At 41.1% G+C, this 21,316-nt stretch overlaps 1 protein-coding gene across 3 annotated transcripts in view; it reads left to right on the top strand.

Moving 5' to 3' along the window:
- The first annotated feature begins 2,004 nt into the window (after positions 1-2,004).
- DENND1B (DENN domain containing 1B) overlaps positions 2,005-21,316 on the top strand; it is a 151,215-nt gene continuing 131,903 nt past the window's right edge. Inside the window, exons 1-2 of one of the 3 annotated variants that reach the window (XM_064427927.1) lie at positions 2,005-2,228; positions 5,029-5,093. In XM_064427927.1, the coding sequence (XP_064283997.1) occupies positions 2,212-2,228; positions 5,029-5,093 (82 nt within the window). In that variant the 5' untranslated portion in view covers positions 2,005-2,211. Of the gene's footprint in view, positions 2,229-4,597; positions 4,752-5,028; positions 5,094-21,316 lie in introns of those variants that run through there. The other 2 variants (XM_064427930.1, XM_064427928.1) reach the window with 2 other exon arrangements.

The raw sequence follows: 21,316 nt of genomic DNA, 5'->3' as shown, positions 1-21,316 counted from the left end.
CTTCTATTTTAAAGTTGAACTTTCTCTACTCTTCCTGCTCTTCCAGGCAGGCAAGGTTTAGTCACTGCATGCAGTCAATTTACTCCAGTGACAAGGCATGTATTTGCTTTGGGAAAGAAACCCTACCTATTTTTTCTCCAATTATGACAAAATGAAATCTAAGGGACCCAGTGGTCCTATCTGCCAAGACAGACCCTAGTCCAGGAGTGGCTGGAATTGCACAGTAGATCAGCCTGACAGGCCGCCAGACTACTCCCCTGTCTGCAAAAGTGGCAAGCACCAGCAGCTTAAGAGAAGAGAGAAATAAACATACACTAGACTTATAAAATATTTATTGTAATTCAAAATACAGATTTACTGAAATCCTGGGTTTTTTTGGAGGTGGGGTGTTGGTTTTTTTTTTGGTTTTTCTTCTTTCTTGTACACCTAAAATGGAAGCTTTCCACAATTAAAATGTCTCAGTATTTGGATAATCATCTGATCCAAATTCAATCTTATTAAAGCATTGGCCATTTTTTTTTTTTTTCAGAAGAGACTTTCAGATTCTCTGTGCTTTGCAGTAGGTCTGGGGGGAGAGATGGGGGGCAGAAGGGAGGCAGGCAGAAAGACAGAGGCACAGACATGACTGTGGTTGTGCCCCATATCCTTCTCAGTGTCCTTCTTCTCCTCTTGGCTCTGTAACATCCCCAGGTGCTGGATGCCTTGCTCTTCCCATCCCCTTCTAGAGCAGACCTGGGCACTGCTCCCTTCTCTCCTGGCTCTTTAGTCCAGACTGATCCCACCAGAGAAGTTCACTTTAACAGAGGGTGAATTAATGCTCCCTGCTGAGAGGGCCTCTCATGGTACACAAAAATCCACATTTAACTTTTTTTTTTTTTCCTAAAAAACCCCTGAGCTACATGAAGTGCGTTGTTATATGTCAAGGATACAAAGCCCCAAGCAATTTAATTTACTTCAGTGGGAGTTGCAAATAGTGGCTGCTAAAACACAGCCAAAAATTACCACAGAATGAGGACTGGGAAAGCAAGTACTTGAAACCCAGAACAATCCCCAAGCTAAGGTTACTGCTGCAACATTCAGTTCTTTTTGTTGCACATCTATATGGTTTATTATTAGTTAATCTATGTCCTGTGAGGTTGCAGGATGTGCAACAAAGCCAAAACAATATTGGTTTGGAGAATTTAATATTTGTAATTTCCTGACTTTTGAATATTTGATTTTTCAGCCCCAGTAATGCACTAATGCTGTTTTATGTGTTTAATATATAATTGGCTTGAGTTTTTTTCATCTTTTCAACTGTTGATACGATGATTAGCTTCTGGAGGAAGAGTGAAAAGAATGACGTTTTTTCCTTGGCCCAGTACCACAGAATCTATTTTATGCACTTTTTCATTACAGTGTTACTATGTTAGTGAGGGAAACTTGGTGTAGGTGGGAATTTGGCTGCTCAGTGCCTCTCAGATGAATGAGACTTGGAAGCCTCTCAAGGCCGGTGTTATTTTTATTTCCTTTCCAAACTCGAGGGAAGCACTCGAAGACTGAAAGCTTTTTACGTGTGTTTACAGGACGGTGGGTTTGCTCCAGCCGTCCCTGCTGCACCAGCTCTTCAGCAGTTTGGGACAGTGTTTGTTTAGCACTCGATAAAACAAAAAGCTAAGCAGATTACAGCAGGTTAAATTAACATTTATGACCTTTAGTACGAAAAGCTGCCCTTTCCTGCTGCGCATAATGTGCTGCTGCGGTGTGTCGGTGCACACACGAGCCGGACCCATCCTCCGAGCGCCTCCAGCAGCGGGTGCAGGTGCCCGTGAGGGGACACGCGACGGTCCCCACGCGCTGCCGGGCCCACCTGCCGGGCTCCGCAGCGCACCTGCCGCGGAGGGCTCGGCCTGCCCCCCTCCCCCGCCGCCCTCAGGTGACACCAGCCCCGGCGGCTCCCCGGGCCGCCGCGGAGCTTCCTGGTTCCCAGAAGGTGCCGGAGCGGCTGCAACAGGAACTGAGAGACGGGGGAGGAGGCGGTGCCGCGCTCCGCCGCAGTCGCGGCCCGAGCCGGGGGAGCGGAGCGGAGCAGCCATGGGCCGCCGCCCGCCGCGGCGCTGAGCCGCCCCCGCCGCCCAGCGCTCCGCGGCCGGCGCTGCCCCTTCGCCCCTGCCGGGCGGGGCGCTTGTCCCTGGGGGCGCCGGGGCCGCCGCCGGGGCCCGCGATGTGACCATGGACAGCAGGTTCAAGTGAGTGCTGTGCCGCGGCGGGGCTGTGAGACGCGCCGGGCCGGGCCGGGCCGGGCCGAGCCGAGCCCCCGCGGCGGGCAGGCGGCGAGCAGGCCCCGTGGCAGCCCCGGTCCGCCGGGCCCGGCGTGCGGCGGGCGGGGACGGGAGGAGGGGGAGCCCACCCGGCGGGAGCGTGCGAGGGGCCGGGCGCGTCCGCCGCGGCCGCTGAGTGACAGCGGGAAGGGCGGGCGGGAGGCGGCGGGGCCGGAGCCGGGGCGAGGCGGGACCCGCGGCGCGGGGGGAGCGGCGGCGCCCCCCGACCCGGCCCGCGGCGGCGGGGAGCAGGAGGAGGAGGAGGAGGAAGAGGAGGAGGCGGCTGCAGCCCCGCCGGCCGCTCCACTGCCCCACGCTGCCTCCCGGCCCCGCGGCGGCCCCGGCATCGCCCGTGCGCAGCGGCGCGGGGGACGCGCTCGGCAGCCGCCGGCCCGGCCGGGCAGAGGCCCCGGTGCCGCGCGGGCTGTGCACGGTGAACGGGGCCTGTGCGGGGCTGGCAGCGCGGTGCCGAGGCCGCCGGGCCCAGCGGAGCTGCCCGCAGTGGGCCGAGGCTGTTACAGACATCCCTGTAGGAAATCACAGATTGTCAGGGTTGGGAGGGAGCTCTGCAGATGATCCCGTCCTGTCGCCTTGCCAAGGCAGGGTCATGTAGAGCAGGTGACACAGGAACGCTTCCAGGTGGGTTTGGAGCGTCTCCAGGGGAAGACTCAATGACCGTCCTTGGGCAGCCTGGTCACTGCTCTTCCACCCTCAGTGTAAAGTTCTTCCTCACGTGCAGGTGAAACTCCTTGTGTTTTAGTTTATGGCCATGGTGGTCGCAGACCACCCTTCTGTCATTACTGTGTGGCAGGTGCAGAAGAGGTTCTTATGGTGTTTGGGAGCACTGCCGTCCAGGCTGCCCTCCGGCCGCCGCCTGCTCTGGTGACATTGAAAGTGACGAGATGTTACACACGGGTTTCGGCAATTGACAAACAGCTCCGTGTCTATATGCACTGAGCAGGCTGGCACCGCGGAGCTGGCAGGGAAACCAGAGACGAGAGACAGGCTCACAATTCTCAGATTAGTTTGACACATTTTTGACACTTCTGAGCGTAGTGGGATGTGAAGAGTAAACTTAGAAGCATTTTCCTGCAAAAGCAGTTTTAGAGTACTACAGTGAAAGACAGAAGGCAGTATTACTTCAGAGACCTTTTTTGAGTGTAACTCATCCAGGAGTTGAGCTAGAAGGACTCATTTGGTGATTGTAACTCAAACTGCTTGACATTAAGCAACCGCAACCTGAGAGGATAAACCAAAGGCCTAAACTAGAGCAATGTCATGGGGAGATGTCATTTCTTTTAAGTGAAGGATTTTTGTGGTTCGGTTTTCTAGGTGACTCAACCAAGCACAGCCCTATCAGTTTCATTCTGAACCTGCTCAGCAGCCAGAGGAACAATGGACAGTTTAACACCAGAGTAAATCTCCAGTGTCCTGGATTTATGCTGTTGTAACTCAGACCAGAATTTCATATGCAGGATCAGTAGATAAAGGATTTCCCCAACAAAATGCTTTAAAATGCAAGGAGAGAGTGTGATGTGGGAAGGTTATGTCTTCATAATCTGAATTAGACTATAATTGTGTATCTCAGCTGATGATGGTGCTGAGGTCAGTGAAAGCATGCACTGAATCAATTAATTTGTGACAGCTGGCTCAGCCTTTGGATTTCATTCAATACTTTATTTAAAGAAACAACAATGTTTTAATTTGCTATATGCTTTATGTGAAGCATTCTAGAAACCTGGAACCAGTCTTGGTTTTTTTTTTTTTTTTTTTTTTTTTTCCTATGCCCAAGTCTCCAGCTGATTTCAGTGGGAGTGTTACACAAGACAGGAGTTCCAGTGTGAGCCTTTTATGTGGTTAAATAGATAATTGATATGGGTGCGGTTATACCGCTTGTTTTTAATATAAATAGCAGCGTGCTTGGTAGGCAGAGAGGGGTGGCTGGCATGGCAATGGCATTTAGGCCCGTTTCAATGAATATGTAGTTTGGGATTAGGCTGAGTGTTAATTGCTGTTGGCACATGCAGTTTGTTATTATCATCAGGTGGAAGAGGCGCCGGCCGTCGCACGCAGCTGCCCTCGATGGCTGCTGCAGATAGGGAGGCTCCGCGATCCCGGCTGCCTCGGGCCTGTGGCCATCCCCACTCGGTGCACGAGTGTTGGCTCTGGCAGTGAACCACGCCTGACGTTCAGCCTTTAGAGGCCCAGCTGGCGATCAATAGCTGGTGGAAGAGGAAGCCAAACGATTCTCGGCCTTGGGGTGGTAATCAGGTGCATTTAAAGGACAGCGCTAAACACAGGGAATTAAAATGGGAGTCTAATGATGGGCTGTTCTTACTTAGTAGAAAAAAGGCATAGCTCTAGAAAAGGCTGCCTGCGACTCCATTCATGTTGCAGATTGATTGATTGATAAGGAGCTTAGTAGCTCTTTTTTCTCAACTCTCAGATGAGGTACGGTAGAGTGACTTAAAAGTTATTTGATATATAAGGCAGTCACAATATAATGTAAATAAATTACACAGTTTAGCTTGTTTATCTTACTTATTCCTTTCTCAAGGCTGTATAGGGAAATGTGACTTTTTGGTTCTTCTTTAGAACTAATCTGAGTAATAATTTTGTTTTAATGATACTTTAATTCTATTTGTTATTCTAAAAAAATAATAGAAAGGATATATCAGTAGAAATAAGAAATATGTATATGATAATTGGTTGTGATTGTTTCTTCTAGGGAAAATCCGGAACGTACCTTTGATTTGGTACTGAAAGTAAAATGCCAAGCTTCAGAAAATGAAGGTAATACACTTTGCCTATTATATTTATATAGAGAAATGAGAGCTGGAAAAAAATACTTGGTATCCCAATCTACTGTTATTTCGTACTTTGAATTGCTTTTGGATTGAGATTGTGCTAGAATGTGCCTATTGCTTTTGAAAATCTATTACTTTGTAGTTGTTGTGGGGTTTTGTTATGTTTTCATTTTAGCTGTTGTAAAAATATTTTCATTCCCCATGATATATTTGCAAAACTTGACTTGAAATGTATTTTCTACTCTTAAAATGTTGATTTTGTGCAAGATTTCATTTTAGAAGAACAGTTGACTTCTGTCTATCAGGGGAATGTTAATTTTGATCAGTGTGATAGAGAGAAAGTAAGTTATTTTCTGAAAAACAATAGGAAGAGCCTTTCTTTGTAGCTCATGTTTGGCAGCTGCCTTGGTTTACTGCACCAGACAAACAGCAATGAGAGCTGCCTTGAGCTTGTATCAGCCGTCACTTTCACATCTCTATAAACACGAGCTAAAAGAGATGTAGTAGTGCAAGAGTTGTCTGAGAGAGGCTTTTTTTTCCCTCTTGGGTAAAAAGAAGATGGGCTTTCCAGTACTGAAATGAAAGTGACCTCTTGAAAGTCCACTGGGGGAACTCTGTTCATGTTCTCATCCGAGGTTGTTGGCCTTACAAAAGCAAAGGGAGAGGAGGAGTCTTGTCGGGGTTGTATTGTAGTCATGTTAGTCTGTGACAGCTGTGTCTTAATCACAACTATAAAAACAATAAACTACATCTTAAAATAGACTATATTTCTTATCCTACTGTGCTAATGGATACTGTTTCCAGAGTTTACTACTTTAACGAGTAAGAGGCCTGTAGAAGTTTATAGCCCCAAACTATTCCTTTTTTTTTATATTTCAGACAGTGTTTCTGTTAGTGTGAGTCATAGGAATGTGCCTAGTGTGTTTGGAAAAAAAAACACATTTTTGTTGAAGCTAAACAAACGTAGGTCTTGAGGTCTTTTAATTATTTTTGTTACCAGCCAGCATCCTCCAGTTTATCACCTGCTTTTTTGATTTGCTGTTGGTATTTTCATAGTTTGGCAAATCAGGTGGACTTTCCTAACTATGATCAGTGTTGTGGCTTGGGTCACGTGGCACTCTGCCTACTTTTCCTTTTGCAGTTTTTGCCTTAGTGATTTCATCGATGATGTCTGGGAACGCTGGTTTGCTACTTGACACTTTGGATTTGCTCCTCCTTGCAATGTGCTTTTAGTCTCTGCCCCCACCCAAAATCCCTTCCTGGGGGCCTGGTCATGTTGTGGCTTAGGCCCAGCTTCACGCTGCAGATTTTATTCCCTTTCTTCCTTTCCCCCTTGAGAGCTAGACTGTTGGTAATCCTTCCAGGTCTTCATCTTGAAATCTTGAAAAGTGTGGGCTTTTTCCTTCTGTGATCAGAACATTAATCTATATCCTTTTAATTCTTTTTATCTTCTGTTTGATTTCTCATTTTTCTTGTGCATCTTTCTGCTGCTGCTGCCATAAGAAACTACTTCTCATTGTGTGCAGCTCTGTGAATGATTGCCTACACCTGAATTTTGGTCATAGGCACTTCCCTTTTGTCTCTCTTGCTTGGTAGTTTTGGAGAAGCATCTTTAAGAAATCTGTATGTGTCCTTGCGCTGTGACACGAGTTAATGTGGGGACTGTGTTTGTGACTCTTGTGGTTGCATTCTCTGCTATTCCCCTTTTTGTCACAATCGCTTCTATGCTCTGTGGGCTCAGTTGCTCTTGGTTCATGGAGTGGCCAAAGATGGGAAGGAGGTTTGATCCCAGTAATTTTTTGGAGTCTATAGTGTGTAACTGGTGAGGGGCTTAGGGGTCTTCATCTGGCCTGGAGCTTGTGTTAATTCTTGCATCAGGACCAAAGTACAGTCCCCTTTTGCCAACCTAACAGTGGTGGCTGAATATTCCAGTTACCATCCTGTTGTACTGGGTGACCCATCTGGGATTTGTTTTAATGTCTTTCATATCTAATTCAGATAACAAACTCCAGTGAGGGCTTGACATCATATTTACATATGGTATTATGAGCACAGTGATGTATCAAATTAATATATCTGAATGTTAAAGTTATCTAAAGGAAATTCACGAGGGACAAAAGTGTATTGTCTTCACTGCCACTTTAGAAATGGAGCACAGGGCTTGTCATGCAAAACAGGGAGCTTTCAAGGTTGGTTTATTATAAGGCCTAACAAATTTGACAGTTACCCTGTATTGTAGGTCTTGCCTTTAAATAGATTTTCATGCTAGGATAATCTTTTGAATATATCATACTTGAAAACATGATCCATTCACCTGGTTCTTTGCTCATGCCTCTTTCTTTCTTATGAAAGAGATTTGTGTTTAAATAGGGCTTTCTCTCTCGCATCCCATCTGCTCCTTGTACTTGATCCTGAAGCTATGTCAGGACTGAATTTGTGACATCACTGTCACCAGTGTTGCCGTGGAAATATCACAGCCACAAAATTATGATCTCCCTGCATGAGTGAGCAGCAGGAGAAGCCGACTTAGGAGCGAGGAAGACCTTAATGTGACCTGTGTATCTCTAAGCTTTTTCTTTTCAATCTTTGCTGTAGTCTGTGTTCTCCCGTATTTTAATTTCCCTGTGCCAATGTATAACTGTTCTAACAAATCAAAATGGAGGTGGCCTTACTGCATGTGGAGCTCTTAGTAAGATGGTTTTATGAGGATGCTAAATGCCTGCAACAATCTGATGTGATTAAGAATTTTGCTGTTAAAAATAACACCTTTGGAAAAGTAGTTTTTAATAACTTTTTAATTACAACATAGCTCTCCAGGAATGTCAGTTTTTCAGACATTACATTGTCCTAGGACTCTTCCAACTGTAAAGATTATACACACATGAAATGCAGCAACATATAGTTTCTTCTGTGTATTAAGAAATTTGTTCTTCAATTATTACACTAATATTTTCAACATACATGTTTACATTGAGTAGAAACCAAAAGGATTTCATGTAAGTTAGTATGAATTTATCACTTCATGTTTGGTAGGTAGCTCTTGAATTGGTTACAGGCTCAGTTGTGCCAGCATGTATTTATTTATAGGTGGATCAAAATTTTGTTTCCCACTGGATACATGGTTTCTGGGTTTTTTGTGATTTAACAGTAGCTTGCATACTTGAATATTTGTTACTCTGTTTTAAACTACAGGAATGCACAGTAGCATTGCTAGAATAGTGATCTTCCAACCCTTTCCTCAGACAGGAGAGGGAAAAAAAGGATACTCTCTACCTCAATATTCTCATAATTCCCTCAGCAGTTTAGGATATATGCTTACTGTATTTTCAGAGTAGATCTCCAAAGAGGAGACAAAACCCTTAAGACCAACATGAGATTGTAGCCCAGATCATAACTTTGAGTCTTTTGCAGTGCTGAGGGTAGTAAACATCAATTAGTAACTAGCTGATGTGACAGCTTTTACTTAGGAAAATTCATAACCCATTTCTCGCAAGACTTTTGAGATTAATTAGCTTCTGTTCCGCAGAGTTTGCTAAGTGACTGGGACAGAAGTGCTAAGCTATTCTAACAGCCTGGTATTTGTTAATTGTGAACTTGGCTTGCAATGTGAGTAGCACCTTACAGAAAAAAGTTTTATGCTGCCTTCCAGGCAGTTGCATATTTTTGTAATTCTCTTCTGTGTTATTCCTTAATGAACAGTGAACAAGAAATATCAAAAATGTGTGCTCAATTTAATATCAGCAACGGGCCTTCTGTATTAAATTTTCACTTACAGACCCATAGGGCTGCTTGATAACAGATATTATCAAAACTGCTGTGTTATTTTAAGGACAAGAATTTCTCTTTAGCTTTAGGGTGAAAAGTTTTTTGCACTTTGGACTGAGTCACCCTTACTGGGTATCAGGAGTAAAGCAGTGGCTCAGTTGTCCTAAGTGCACAGTCTTACATAAGGCTGTTGCTCAATAGCTGCACCTACAGCAACTTTACTCTTCTCCTGGCAGTCTTTTGTCCCTTGAAAATTACACTGCAGCTGGCACTGGAAGATGAGTTGGAGCCTAGGAATTGTCTGAACAAACCTGTCTGCAGCTTTTTTTTTTTTTTTTTTGCCATCCAGATCTTCCTATCATGAAATAAATTGAATTTCGGGAAGGTTGATGTTTTTGAACTTTTCCACAGGATGTGGCCAAATTAATAGTGCCATTGTAATCTCTGTGAGGAATGTATATTTATCTGTGTATCTCTGAGTATACAAGCATGTACAGGTTGTATATACACACCTGTATATACACAGGTTGTATATAACCCACCTGAACTGTGGGTTTGAGTTAAATGGGCAGAGATGAAGCTGGCAATTTAACTCTGTCTGTACATTTTATATCCTGTGCATTGGTTCTGTTAAAACTGGGTTGCAGATACAGCAGTAGAAAAGCAATGTGCAACAGCTTCTGTGAACATAAAGTCTTCAGCGTTTCTGTCCACAGTTTCCCGAGAAGATGACTCAGATTGGTTTTAGTGTGGTTAAGACAGTGCTGTTTGCTACACCTTTTTTTTTCTCTTTGATTATAGCACATTAAAAAAAACAACAGGAAGGCTCCTTGGAGGCTGCAGGTAAATCCAGAAAAGTCAGCCACTGAATTGTGGTTCGGGTCTAAAGCAGTCCTGACTGTTAAAGTTTTACTTGAAAACCCTTTCAAAGTACCAGTTCATTTTCTGTCCAATCTAAGAATAATTGTTGAAATTTGGTTGCTTTTTGGTTGCTTTGTCTCTATTTCTTTTTTAAATGCTAGGAAGTCTTAAATAGCTCTAGGGCTAGATAATGTGATTTCCAGAGAAGGTGTTAAATAGGTTGTGTTGAATTGCATGAATGGCTCCTGTAGTTAATTTTGCTTTTGCCAGAATGATAATAAATCTTACTGATGTGTGATCTCGAAATTATTTTTCTTTAAAGGACCTTAAATTCATTAAATTTTCAAGAAAAAGCCACAAATCCAGTTTGTGTGTCGATGAAGTTAAAAGGTGTATGCATTAAGTCCAGGAATTAGTTTAGAAATGCAAAATTCTTTGTATGAGGTTTGATTGCTCTCTGTTAAGGTACTAACAAAGTATGTAAATCCAGAAAGGTCCCAGTTTCAAAACCAAGTGGAGTGCACTTGGTAGTTTTGTACAAGGGTAACCTGTCCTGCTTTGGTAAAGTTTTGATTTAAAGTCTTCCAAAGCTGCCGTAGGATTGTGGACAGAGCAAGCACCACTTTTTCTTCTTCTGTTTTTTTCTTCACTCTAGAGAGTTGTTTGTTAACCACATACTTTGAGCCACTGGGTGTAACATGCTGATCAAGATAACTTCTTTCCTCTGCTCTACATTTTTTTGTGCAGTAGCTCTTGAACTTGATGAAAAAGATAATTCTATCAGAGTAACATGTGAAGAAGTCTGCAGGATTTTTTTAAAGAGCAATAAAAACTTATGATGCAGTGTTGATACACCGCTAACCTTTTTCCCTGTTGGTTTTAGCTGGAAGGGTACTAAATAAGTACTGGCCCACAGAAGATCAGGTTTCTTTACTTTTTTAAAGCATGCTCTGTTCTTCATGTGACTGTGGAGAGCAACTATATGTTGCTATGAATTAGATAAGCTTTCTTAAAGTATCTCATTTATGTGTATATTTTAGTCTCAAATACTGTATTAACGTATTAGAATTTTTCAATTGGTAAAATGTCATTTGACAGCATTGGGTATCTGCTTATGGTCTTAGCTTAGATGCAGTTTTGGTGTATTCGAAAAAGTACAACTTTGTTTTTATATTCTTCAGAAGTTTCATTGAGCTTAACATCCGCTCCCCTGCCCCAGCTCATTAACTCATGTTATTTAGGTTAGTGCTACTTCCCTGTAGTGGTTTCTTGCTTTTCTGTTGAAATTTCAAAGCTAAAAAGGACATTTAATCTAGCCTGGTTTCTCTGTAGGATTGATTGATGAGGAGAAAAAAATATCACTGTCTTTTGTTGAGGGTTGTGTAAATGCTTTGAAGGCAAAAGCAGGTAGTATATGAAAAGAGGTAGACCATCACTTGTGTCCTTTAGACAAAACCAAGGAATATAAGCCAGAGTTTAGCTGAAGTTCTTTAGCATATGAACACCAAGCAGAGCTGCAAATCCTTCATAAATCATAATCTTTAAACCCTCCACTTGTAGCTAAATGAGTAATTTCATTGTGTTCAAATTTCTGGCATTTAATTGGAAAGCCCCTGAGGGTATGAACAATGTCTTCTGTGTGTTTGGACTGTCACTAGCACAGAGTGGGTGTTGGAAAATTATGAACAACAAAACCAATTAAGACAAGAATGATTTTGCATCTAAGATAAAGATTGGCATTTTGATGCTTTTTACCTTTTCCTCCTTTTCTCCAGAGACTGAGAAATGCAGTGTAGTCTCTACAGCTTTCAGCTTCTCCACAGATGCGAAAATGTGGAGGAAAATGTTGCTACTTTTTAGTGTCTTATTTCCTACAGATCTTTTTTTTCCACCAACCTCCAGAGATTCTTGGATGTATGTGTAATTTGGAGGTGGGTGCAGATATGTGTGTGTAGGAGGGGAAGGGGTGAGAGCTGCTGAAGAAATAGGTCAAGGAAGCCCTTTCTCCTATCTCGCCTGCATTCTTTACCAGGGTGAAGAGACCTCAGTGGGGAGGGCTGACCCTGCTGCCCAGCAGCCAGAGGACAGTCCTGGGAGGAGTGGCAGGCTCTGCTCTACTGCAGAGATTCCAGCTGCAGTAATGTGGGGGCAGGCACTGTGCTATCAGTGCTGGTAGAGATGAATTATTCCCCTGCAGGCACTTGCCCGGCTGTGTCAGTTTTTCATGTAATGCCATATGCCACTTTCAGCAGTGTGATTGGGTTTTGGACAGTGAAGTTAAAAGGGAAAACTTGATGAGTTAAGGAATACAAATACTGGGTTGGTATAAAAAGGACTTTGTATAAAATTGAGTAGAATGAACAAACTAGTATTAGTATAACTAAATAGAAGTTGAAAACAGCAATGTGTATAATGTAGTCAATCAGTATTAAAGTTGATGTTCTTGTGCTTTTTTCAAATTTAATTTTAGTTTCGTTTTAGTACTTCACTATTTGAGATGGCTGCCTGGGGGATAGTTTGTGGGCTTTTAAATTGCTTGCATTCAGAAGTGTTAAGAGTTTGCATATTTTCCTAAGCTAATGTCAGCATGCTTCAGCCCTCCCACACACTGAGCAGCCAGCCCATCATACACAGAGATTTATCTTTATTCAATGGCATATTTTATGCTGCTTGCTCTCTTTGTATATGGTGTTATGACTTTTTTTAATGTATGGAGGATTTAAAACCTGCTGAAAAAACTTTGAAAACTGGTTAAACTTGCAAGGTTTAAAATGCTTTTTTTGCAAAGCTGTAAGACACTTCTCTGTCTACCACTAATTTGAAGAGGCTGAAGTGTAGAGTCTGGTTTCCTGTCTGGTTAACAAAAATATTTTAATTCTTTTTCCTTTGCCACTAAGATATTATCTGGAGAATGGCAGATACATGTAGATGGACATGCTCATCATCTAACTGTTGTAATAGATACTGCTGTATATAAATAAAATAAAACATGATCAGGGCTGCAAAGGGAGGAGTTGCATAAGTGTTTAAAAAGGGCTTATAACCCCCTGAAGCCAAGTAAAGTGCTATTTTTATTCCTTAAGGTAATGTAGTAAGAGGGATTTGAGCCTAGCATTGCTTTGCAACTAATATATTAAGAATCTATGTTTTTCATGGCAGGCTGATGTGTGATAACTCCAAGATCCTGGTAAAAACATGATATTTACAGGCAAATACTTAGGATGGAGGAGTCTGTGTGACTGACAGATAAAGTAATAAAATGCTGAAATTTGCCTTTAACGTTTTGGAGAATTGTAGCTTTATGCTTAGAACTGATTAATTTGGGTGAACAAAGACTTTTTATATTTTGTGAATCTGGTTTAGGAGAAAATTTAAAAACTTAGTACTGAACTTTATTTGGAAAAAAAGAAGAGAAAAAGCAGAAGTTAAGAAAAAAAGCCTGAACAAGATTTTGGGTGTGGTATCTGCGCTTCCTGCACTGGGAAAGCCAAGGCAGCAGTTTACAGTCATACTGTGTTCCTTTGCAAAATTCTCAATCCCTGTTTGGAAAGTTTTGTCCAAGTGTTAAATCCTTAATTAGAAACAAGGTTCAAACAACGCCCTTAGATTATGTTTCCTGAATCTGGTTTCTTTATGCATTTGAATGGGTATTCAGATGTAGATTGAAACCTAGCTAAAATTAAAAACTTGTGTCTGAAAAGAGCCTATTGGTTAGGGTTTCTCTGGGACATAGTTTTAAAACTTTCTTAGTTAATGGCAAGTTTGATCATCATAGAGGCATAATCATCATAACCAAGGTATTTTTCTGTAAGTGGGTTAACACTGCATTGTTCCTTAAACTCAGAACCATAGAATGACACAAATACTTCCTGTCCATCTGACTTTAGATGCTGTTCAATATCAAGAGTTTTAATTGTTGCACCACTTGAACCTGTATTAGAGCACATATAAAATTGCATTGTCATTGTGTGGATGGGGTGAAATGTTTGCTTTTGGGAGGAGGCAGTTCTTTCGATGTGTCAAAGGGCTAGCTAAACACAAAAATCTGCTTAGTAGTTAAATACTGGATGCTAAATATTGTATTTAACTGCATTGAGATAGTTGCACTTCACACAGAGAAGGCATGCTGATAATTATTATAGGCATGGCATTATTTCCTTCAGAAGTTACAAAGAAAAGGTTAACATTTTAAGGCAGATGTTTTCAGGAATGAAATTGAGTTTTGGAACAGTGATACTTTTTATATCCTCAGGTTAAGATGTAGTGCAAAAAAAAAAGTAAGAGTGGTTTGTGCTACATTGAATGTGTTTGTTTTCTGTTTAAATGCAAAATAAGAAAAAGTAGCAGCATAAAGGTAAAGGACAAGGGTTGTGTGGTGATTGCAAACTTATGTAGAAATCTGGAAGTCTGTAGTGAGCTTGAAATAATGGAGTGAAACCACTGTGCCTTTAGAGTGTCAAGAGGGAAACAGTTCCTGTAATGTTAATGTAGTCTTGCTGGCAGGAGCTGATCCTTTATGCATCCTCTTCCCATCTTCTGGAGGTCATTTGGCTCCTCAGCTGTGTTTGCTCCCTGTGTTTCACTTGAAATAGCTGGCACTGCTAAAAGCGTGTGAGGGAAGCATCCCTCCTGCTTCTGGTGGCACCTGGCAGGCTGGCTCCGTGGGCACGTCATTATGCAGGTCACACAGGGAGGGACTGATGGGATTTTCATGCCATTCAGTGTAGCATTGACTGTTGATTCATCTCTTAGAGTTGATTTCAAGTATTTCAGGTTTGTTAAAGTAAATGTATTGCCAGTTCAGGAAGCTAAACACAGCTAGGTATGCCCTTACTCTGTCCTACTAGCTTCCTGTTGGCTTTGTGTTGGAATCTGTTTGGGTTTTGTTGAACTCTTGTCCTGTTTTTAAAGAAATGGATATGACAACTGTGGTGATTTTTCCCAGTTTTGATATTCACAACAAAATTTAGCTCCTAAGAAAAAACCCAGATACTCAAAGTTAGATCCCTGTCACCTGTGGGCACTTTGATGCATTATAGATTTGGAGACAGATTAAATTTTCATTTTGTGTAAACAAAATTCTGGCTAAAGACCACAATTGTACTAAATTGATATCATGCAGTAGTTCGTAGAACTGAAAATAGTTAACAGCAGTGTGACACAGTAGAGGAAATTCTGATGAATTTTGTGTCCAGGAGAGACTTGCTGGTATTCATCCTCTAGGTAACATTTCCCTCTAAGAATACTACCAGCTTAACAAGAACTTCAGTTTCCTAGCAGCTGATGAATTTTTGGTGTCACATCAGAGGAGGCTGTGGTGTCAGTGGTTCTGTGCCAGGACAAGTAAAGCTTCCTGACACCGAAACTGAGTTAGGTGAGGTTCTGAGCATTCAGTTTCAATCAGGCATTTTTAATTGCTGCGTTTGAGTAAACCTCTTTTAGATTCTGGGAATGGGCCTGTTGCATGCAATGTAAGTATGTGTTTCCATCCGCTTTTACTTGGGTTTGGAGCCCTCTAGCACCTTACTAGTTCTAGTCTAGAAATGCTTTTACAAGTGTCAGGCAGGAAAAAAAAGAGTCAGAACTAGCAAGTGTAGTTAATAAGTAAGGAATTTATAAAGTTTTTTTTTTTTTGTCTTGATATAATATGCTGTATTATAGAAAGAATTATTTGAAAGATCTATTCTTTTGTATTCTGATTGTGATGTTAGAAATCAATACTATGACACTGCTTGACCAAAAAACTCTTGAGATGACCACCCCTTAAGTGCCTGGGTGAAAACATTTTTCATTGGCAATAAAAACATTAATAAACTAAAGTCTGTCTTAAACTGTGTGGCAGCTAGTGATGGTGACTCTCTTATTTTTGAATAAACAATTTTGTGTAATGTTACTGGAAACTGAGAGATACCACAGACTGTTGTTGAGAATACTTGTCAGATCTTGCAGTACTTGGAGGGAATTTGCATTGTGTTTTCAGCAGTGAACAAAGCAGAAATCATCTCAGCTCCTGGTATTGGGGAAAGTGATGAAGGATAGGGTAAACCAGATCAAACAATAATAAAAATAAACTAAACAATCAGAATTTTCAGTGGAAGTGAAATAGGATGAATTTTGGAAATAAAAGGAAGTGAATTGATTCTGGTCAGCACAGCTCTTGAAGTCAGTATCTCCATGAGGAAGGGCAGATCCCAAGCACTTGCTCTGTAATTGGTGGGGAACATGAACTTGGTCTGCTTATCTGTGATCTGCTTCATGCAGTTTAAATAGACGAGGAAGATCTGGAACTCAGTGTGCATTGAAGCTCTAAAAAGAGAAAAATACTTTGCTTCCAGCCTGAAATTATTTCAGTTCAGTCTGTGGGTTTGTCTGACCCTCCTGATGTGGGTTTGCATATCTCTCAGCTTTGAAACACTGATTTTTCTCTGCATTTCCCAGAAAACTTTGTGGTAACGTTTGCTGTAAGAGAACCCATCTGTGTGGCTTCTCATATCTTGGTGTTTTGGTTGGTGGTGCTTTCTATGGCTACTGGACCTTCATAAACTGGAAAATACTCTGTGTGGTAATCTGTGTGAAAATAAGGATACCTTGTTATGAGATGTTCTCTGCAAAAGGAGAGTACCCAGTAGAAATTCTAGCTTTCTGGTGAACAGTGGCTGTACTTCATATGCTCTCCACCTTTCAAAGTATTCAACAACCCACCTGAAAGGAGAGAGAAGTATAACCATAAAAATCGCAATGTGTATTCAGTCACTTCATAAGTAAGATGTGGCCTAGGATTGCAGAATGATCTATGCATTCAGCAGTTAATATTATCATTAATGATTTTAGTAAAAGGGCCTGGAATTAATTCAGCTTAGGACAGTTGCAGAGGTGCTCATTACAGCTGTACTGTAGCATGGATTTAGAGCCAATCTGTGTAAAGTAAATATATACCCTTAGTTCTGCATTTCTGCTGAGAACATAACTGGGCTCTGTATGGACCCAAATCAGAATTTCTCACATTATGTCCTAGGAACATAATGGGATTTTATGATCTGATAAAAGAGCATTGTTTGTTTTGTGTCTCACCGTGTACACTCCTCCTTTTATCTTAACAGGGAAACTCGATACTGGCATGTACTACTGGGGGACTTCTGTGTATTTTAACACTAGAAATTATTAATCTAAGCATGACTAGTATGTTTTAATTGTCGGCACATCTTGAAATATTCATCTTCCAGGGAGCAAGACAAAAAGTCTTGCTAGGACAGAAAGTGCCAGAACAGCATAAACAATATTTGCAAACAATGTGATATTTGGAAGTGCTTTGTATGCAGAGAGATCAAAGTGAGTTTGGTCTTTTCTTTCTTTACTTTGTTTTGTTTTAAGACCTATATTTAGTTAATGTTGCTTTGGGTCTGTAGACCAGTATATATTCTTAGCATAGCAGCTTTGTGCTTGTGCATTCAAGACAATGCAAATCATGAAACAGATACAGATTGCTTAATTTGAGATAAATGTTGAAAGGTAAGTGTTACAGAAACTGAGAAAGTGTCTTTCTATTGATCAGTGTTCCAGAATTTAATTTTTTTTCTTTTTGAGTCATAGCAGCATATATTAAATTCATATATTTAATAGGAAGGCTAGAAGTTCTGTCATGTTTGTAAACCAAAAAGAAATTATAGTGTATGTTATCTTAAATTAATATTCTTTTCAGAGAGCAATACTGATCCATTACAAGAAAATAGTATGTTTTGAAAACCAAAGAAACCAAATTTGAAGTATATATCAATCATTCTAAAGTTTAATTGCCATGTCATGTTCATAGATGGTTCACCAACATTTATGGAAGCTTTTATTTGACTTCACAGGGTATGAACTAGATGTACTGGAATATTGCAAATATGCAGGGTTAGAGAGAGTTTTTGTTCCAGGTCTTCTTTCAACACCAATGGCCAAGAGAGATGAATTTGAAATCAATGTTTTCAGCTTCATTAGGTTCTTCTTAAGTGTTTACTACAGAGCAGCATTGGAAAATGGTTTTGTTGAGATCTGCTAATTGACTCTTCTAATCTGAAATTCTTAAACATTTTAGTGAAAGTTTTAGTTGTCATCAGATAAAATATGTGAGCAGTGAAACAAGATTTCTCTTTCATATGTAGCCATGTTAGAAGTTATGGGCATTGATAGAATGGGGGTAAAATCTGCTTTATGTACAATGAACTGCAATCCTCCCCTCTAGAGCTATCTGTGCTTAGAAAACTGATCACATACACTAAAGATAAGGTAGTCCAAAACACAGTATTGTACAGGATACCAGCCAAGTCTGGTCTTGAGTAGTGCTAAGTCAACAAAGAACAGCACTTTATAAACAATAGATGAAATATCTTACAAACTTGTGGCTAGATAGCTCAGTAGTTATTAATAGGTTACAAAATCTTTCAGCTCTGGAATATGTTTACAGAGCTTCAGAGCTCTGATAATTTCTTCCTTCTTCTTGTGAGTGTCCTGTTATTGTCTTTGCTTCCTCCTTTGCATGTGTGATATTTATGTTTTCATTTGACTTAGCAGTGCTAAAGGACAAGGATGAAAATACCCAGCATTTTAAGGGCCATACATAATCCTTAAACCTTGTTGGATTTTGCCTTGTTCAGCCAAACAGGGAATGGTTCCACAAAGGTAAAACACATCCTCTGCTTTAGTAGAAGTGCAAGCACCAGTCACTGTGAAGGGAAGCCTGGTGCATGGTGCTGAAAGCTTGGGTGATGCTTTGCTGTGGGCCACATCAAGGAGCTTTGCTGCTAATAAGTGTCCATTAGGCAAGTTCTGCGAAAAACCACAGGTCTTAGAATAGCATTTTGCAGGAAGTAGGTGCTTCAAGCTTTAAGTAAGTGACTAATACTGAGCACAGTGCATTTCTTGGTAGTGCTTCTTTGGTGGTAGTGGGAAGTAGTGCTGTCAGGTTGTTCTGCAACCTGTCTTTCCACAGGCAGGAGGGAGAAAGCAAAAGCTCTCTGTTACTGCTGCCCAGAAGCTGTGTTGGTGGAATTGAAGTAAAAGTGAATGGATGAGCAGTCCCAAAACTGCCCCAAAGAAAATGACATATACATGCTGGAATTCAAGATATAATTTTATTATAGAGAAATTACATAATTTTCCAAAGTGCTAGCTTTTCTTGTGCCTGGAGTAGGACAGTGCCAGTGTTGCGTTGCTTCTCTAAACTTGTCCTGCCTGAGAGAGCTGGCGGGTGTCTGTGCCTGTCACTGGGTGCAGGGCTCCCCAGAGAGCAGCAAGAGGACACGCAGACAAAATCCAGTGACCAAGGACTGATTTCAGGGAGGGAGCAGATTAGGACTTTGCTTCTGTGTTGCATCACTTCTCATGTCTTTGTTTTTAGAGGGGAGGATCTTGCTGAACTCTGTTCTTGGAGTTCAAGGTACCACACAGATGTGTTACACTTAAGATAAGAGACTTCATTTAATTTCTTTCTTCTTACTCAATAAAAGCAATATGCAGAGAGTAGTGAAGTGGACTGGGAGTCTGCTTTAGTTCAGGCTGAAAGTTCTGTCACATTTGTGACAGCTTTTAGCATTTCAGGGCACCTCATAATTGTTTCTGTTAATAGCAGATTGGTATTGCTTTCTGTGGAAGCAGATTTGAAAACAGATCAATATTTAAAAGAACTATAAAAAAGGAATGAGTCTGCTATGAAATTTATGAATGGATGAATCTGTTCTGAACTTCCTTTTTGGTGCCAAAGCCTTCCTATATATTTAGCAAAGAAAAAACAAATGTTAAAGGTTTTTGTTTTTTTGTTTTTTTTTTTTTTTTTTTAAAAAAAAAACCCTGAGAATCTATCAACTCTCGTTCCAAAAGCAAAACAAAGAAGTTATGTATTCACTTACTCTTTATTAGAACTTTTTGGGGGAAAAAGATGAACGGTTTGTAATCAGAATTCTCTTAAGTAATTTACAAATGTTACTGGAGGATTATAATCAGTAACCTTTGTCTTAAACATAGCTGCTGGGCTTTGTGGTGCTTGAAATGAGTCATATGTTGAACAATGGCTTAAAATCTTGCTCATTTGTAAGTAGATCTATAACTCCCATCTTTTGAAAGAGTTTTAGTAATGGAATAATTGAGATTAAAATGACTTGCATACAAATTGATGGTAGACAAGCAATTGTTTGTGTATCTGTTGGTGTTAAGAGGGAGTTTAGATGTACATTTGTGTGCTATTTACTTTTCATTAGCTGCTTCTAGAATAGTGCTTGTTGCATAATTGTTAATTATTTTACCATATCCTTGAAGGTCAGGAATGAGAAACAGTTTAAGTGTAAGAAAGAACAAGATGGTAGTAAACAAGAGCACAGAGATGAAGACAAAGGTAAACCAAGTCATCTATGCAGGGTGTTTCTTAAATATGTGTTGTGTGTGTTTGGTTTACAACTGTCTGTAAAAGAAATCTTTCATGGCACATCAGAGATGAGATTTCAATATCTTGCTCAGTAGCTTAATGAAGCAGCTCCTTATCACAGTGCAGTTGGTTCCCTGTTTTTCTGTCTTCTTGGTTTTGGGTTTAATTTTGGGTGCAGGTATATATGTGGGAGGAATTGTGACTGAGGCCGTTTGTTAAGGAGATGCTCTAAAATCTGAAAAACAACAGAAATGTATTCTTAAATTAGACTTCTGTATTAAAAATTTAGCTTGCTGGAGTTTTGTGCAAAAGAAAGGTGTTACTTCTCATCAGGGCAAATAAAGATTCTGGAATTTTATTCACTGCAATGAGTTTTGTATGCACTTCTTGATGTTTAATACATACACGATCCCTGTGTGTTCTCTTTCACATAGCTGGTAAAACACTGGTTAATAAAACCAGCTGAAGTTAATCACAGCAGGTGTTGCAGTTCAGTGCTTTGGTGGTATTGGCCAGCACAACCTGAAGCTGACTGAAATATCCAGGAAATGCCTTCTGAGAGATGCTTAACTCTTCTTTCCTGATCTGACAGCTTAAAATAGGTCTGATGTTGCTGCAAGGAGCTCAGCGTGCAGTCTGTGGAAATAAGGCTGCCTGCTTGGAACAAAACACCTGAACCCTCAGTCTAAAATATGCACTGTGTGAAGCTCTTTCCTGCTTGTATCCCAAACTAAACCATTACCCATTTTTAGTGATCTCCAAAAGCATCAGGTGTGAAAATGTTCTGTCCTTCTCATTGTGAATGAATGGGGATCAGTCTGGCTAGGGAAGGGCCTGAAGGGCTGCCTCTATCACCTGCTCTATTTGTGTCCCTAGTGAGATTACATTCTTGTATGTATAACTGAAAGAAAAATGGAAAATGTTTCAGAACGTGGATTCTGGCCTTCAATGCAGAGAGGAAAAACTGGGATGAGGTTTTGCAGGAGTTCATTCCTCTGTTGGTGTGCAGCAGCTGGTGGTGCTGGGCATAGGCACAGCATGCTGAGTGCTGCTGCCCAAAAACTGCCTTGATGGATGTCACCATCATTGCTCCTGCATGGGTACCCATGGTCACCCTGGGTTTGGAAGCTGCTGAAAACAGCCATTTTCTCTGAGTGAAATGTGGGCCCATCTTGTGCAAGCAC

This window comes from Passer domesticus, chromosome 7 (assembly GCF_036417665.1).
Source record: "Passer domesticus isolate bPasDom1 chromosome 7, bPasDom1.hap1, whole genome shotgun sequence".
In the NCBI taxonomy this organism is placed as follows: Eukaryota; Metazoa; Chordata; class Aves; order Passeriformes; family Passeridae; genus Passer; species Passer domesticus.
The sequence above is the reverse complement of the archived record's forward strand: the minus strand, read 5'-3'. Positions and strand labels throughout refer to the sequence as shown.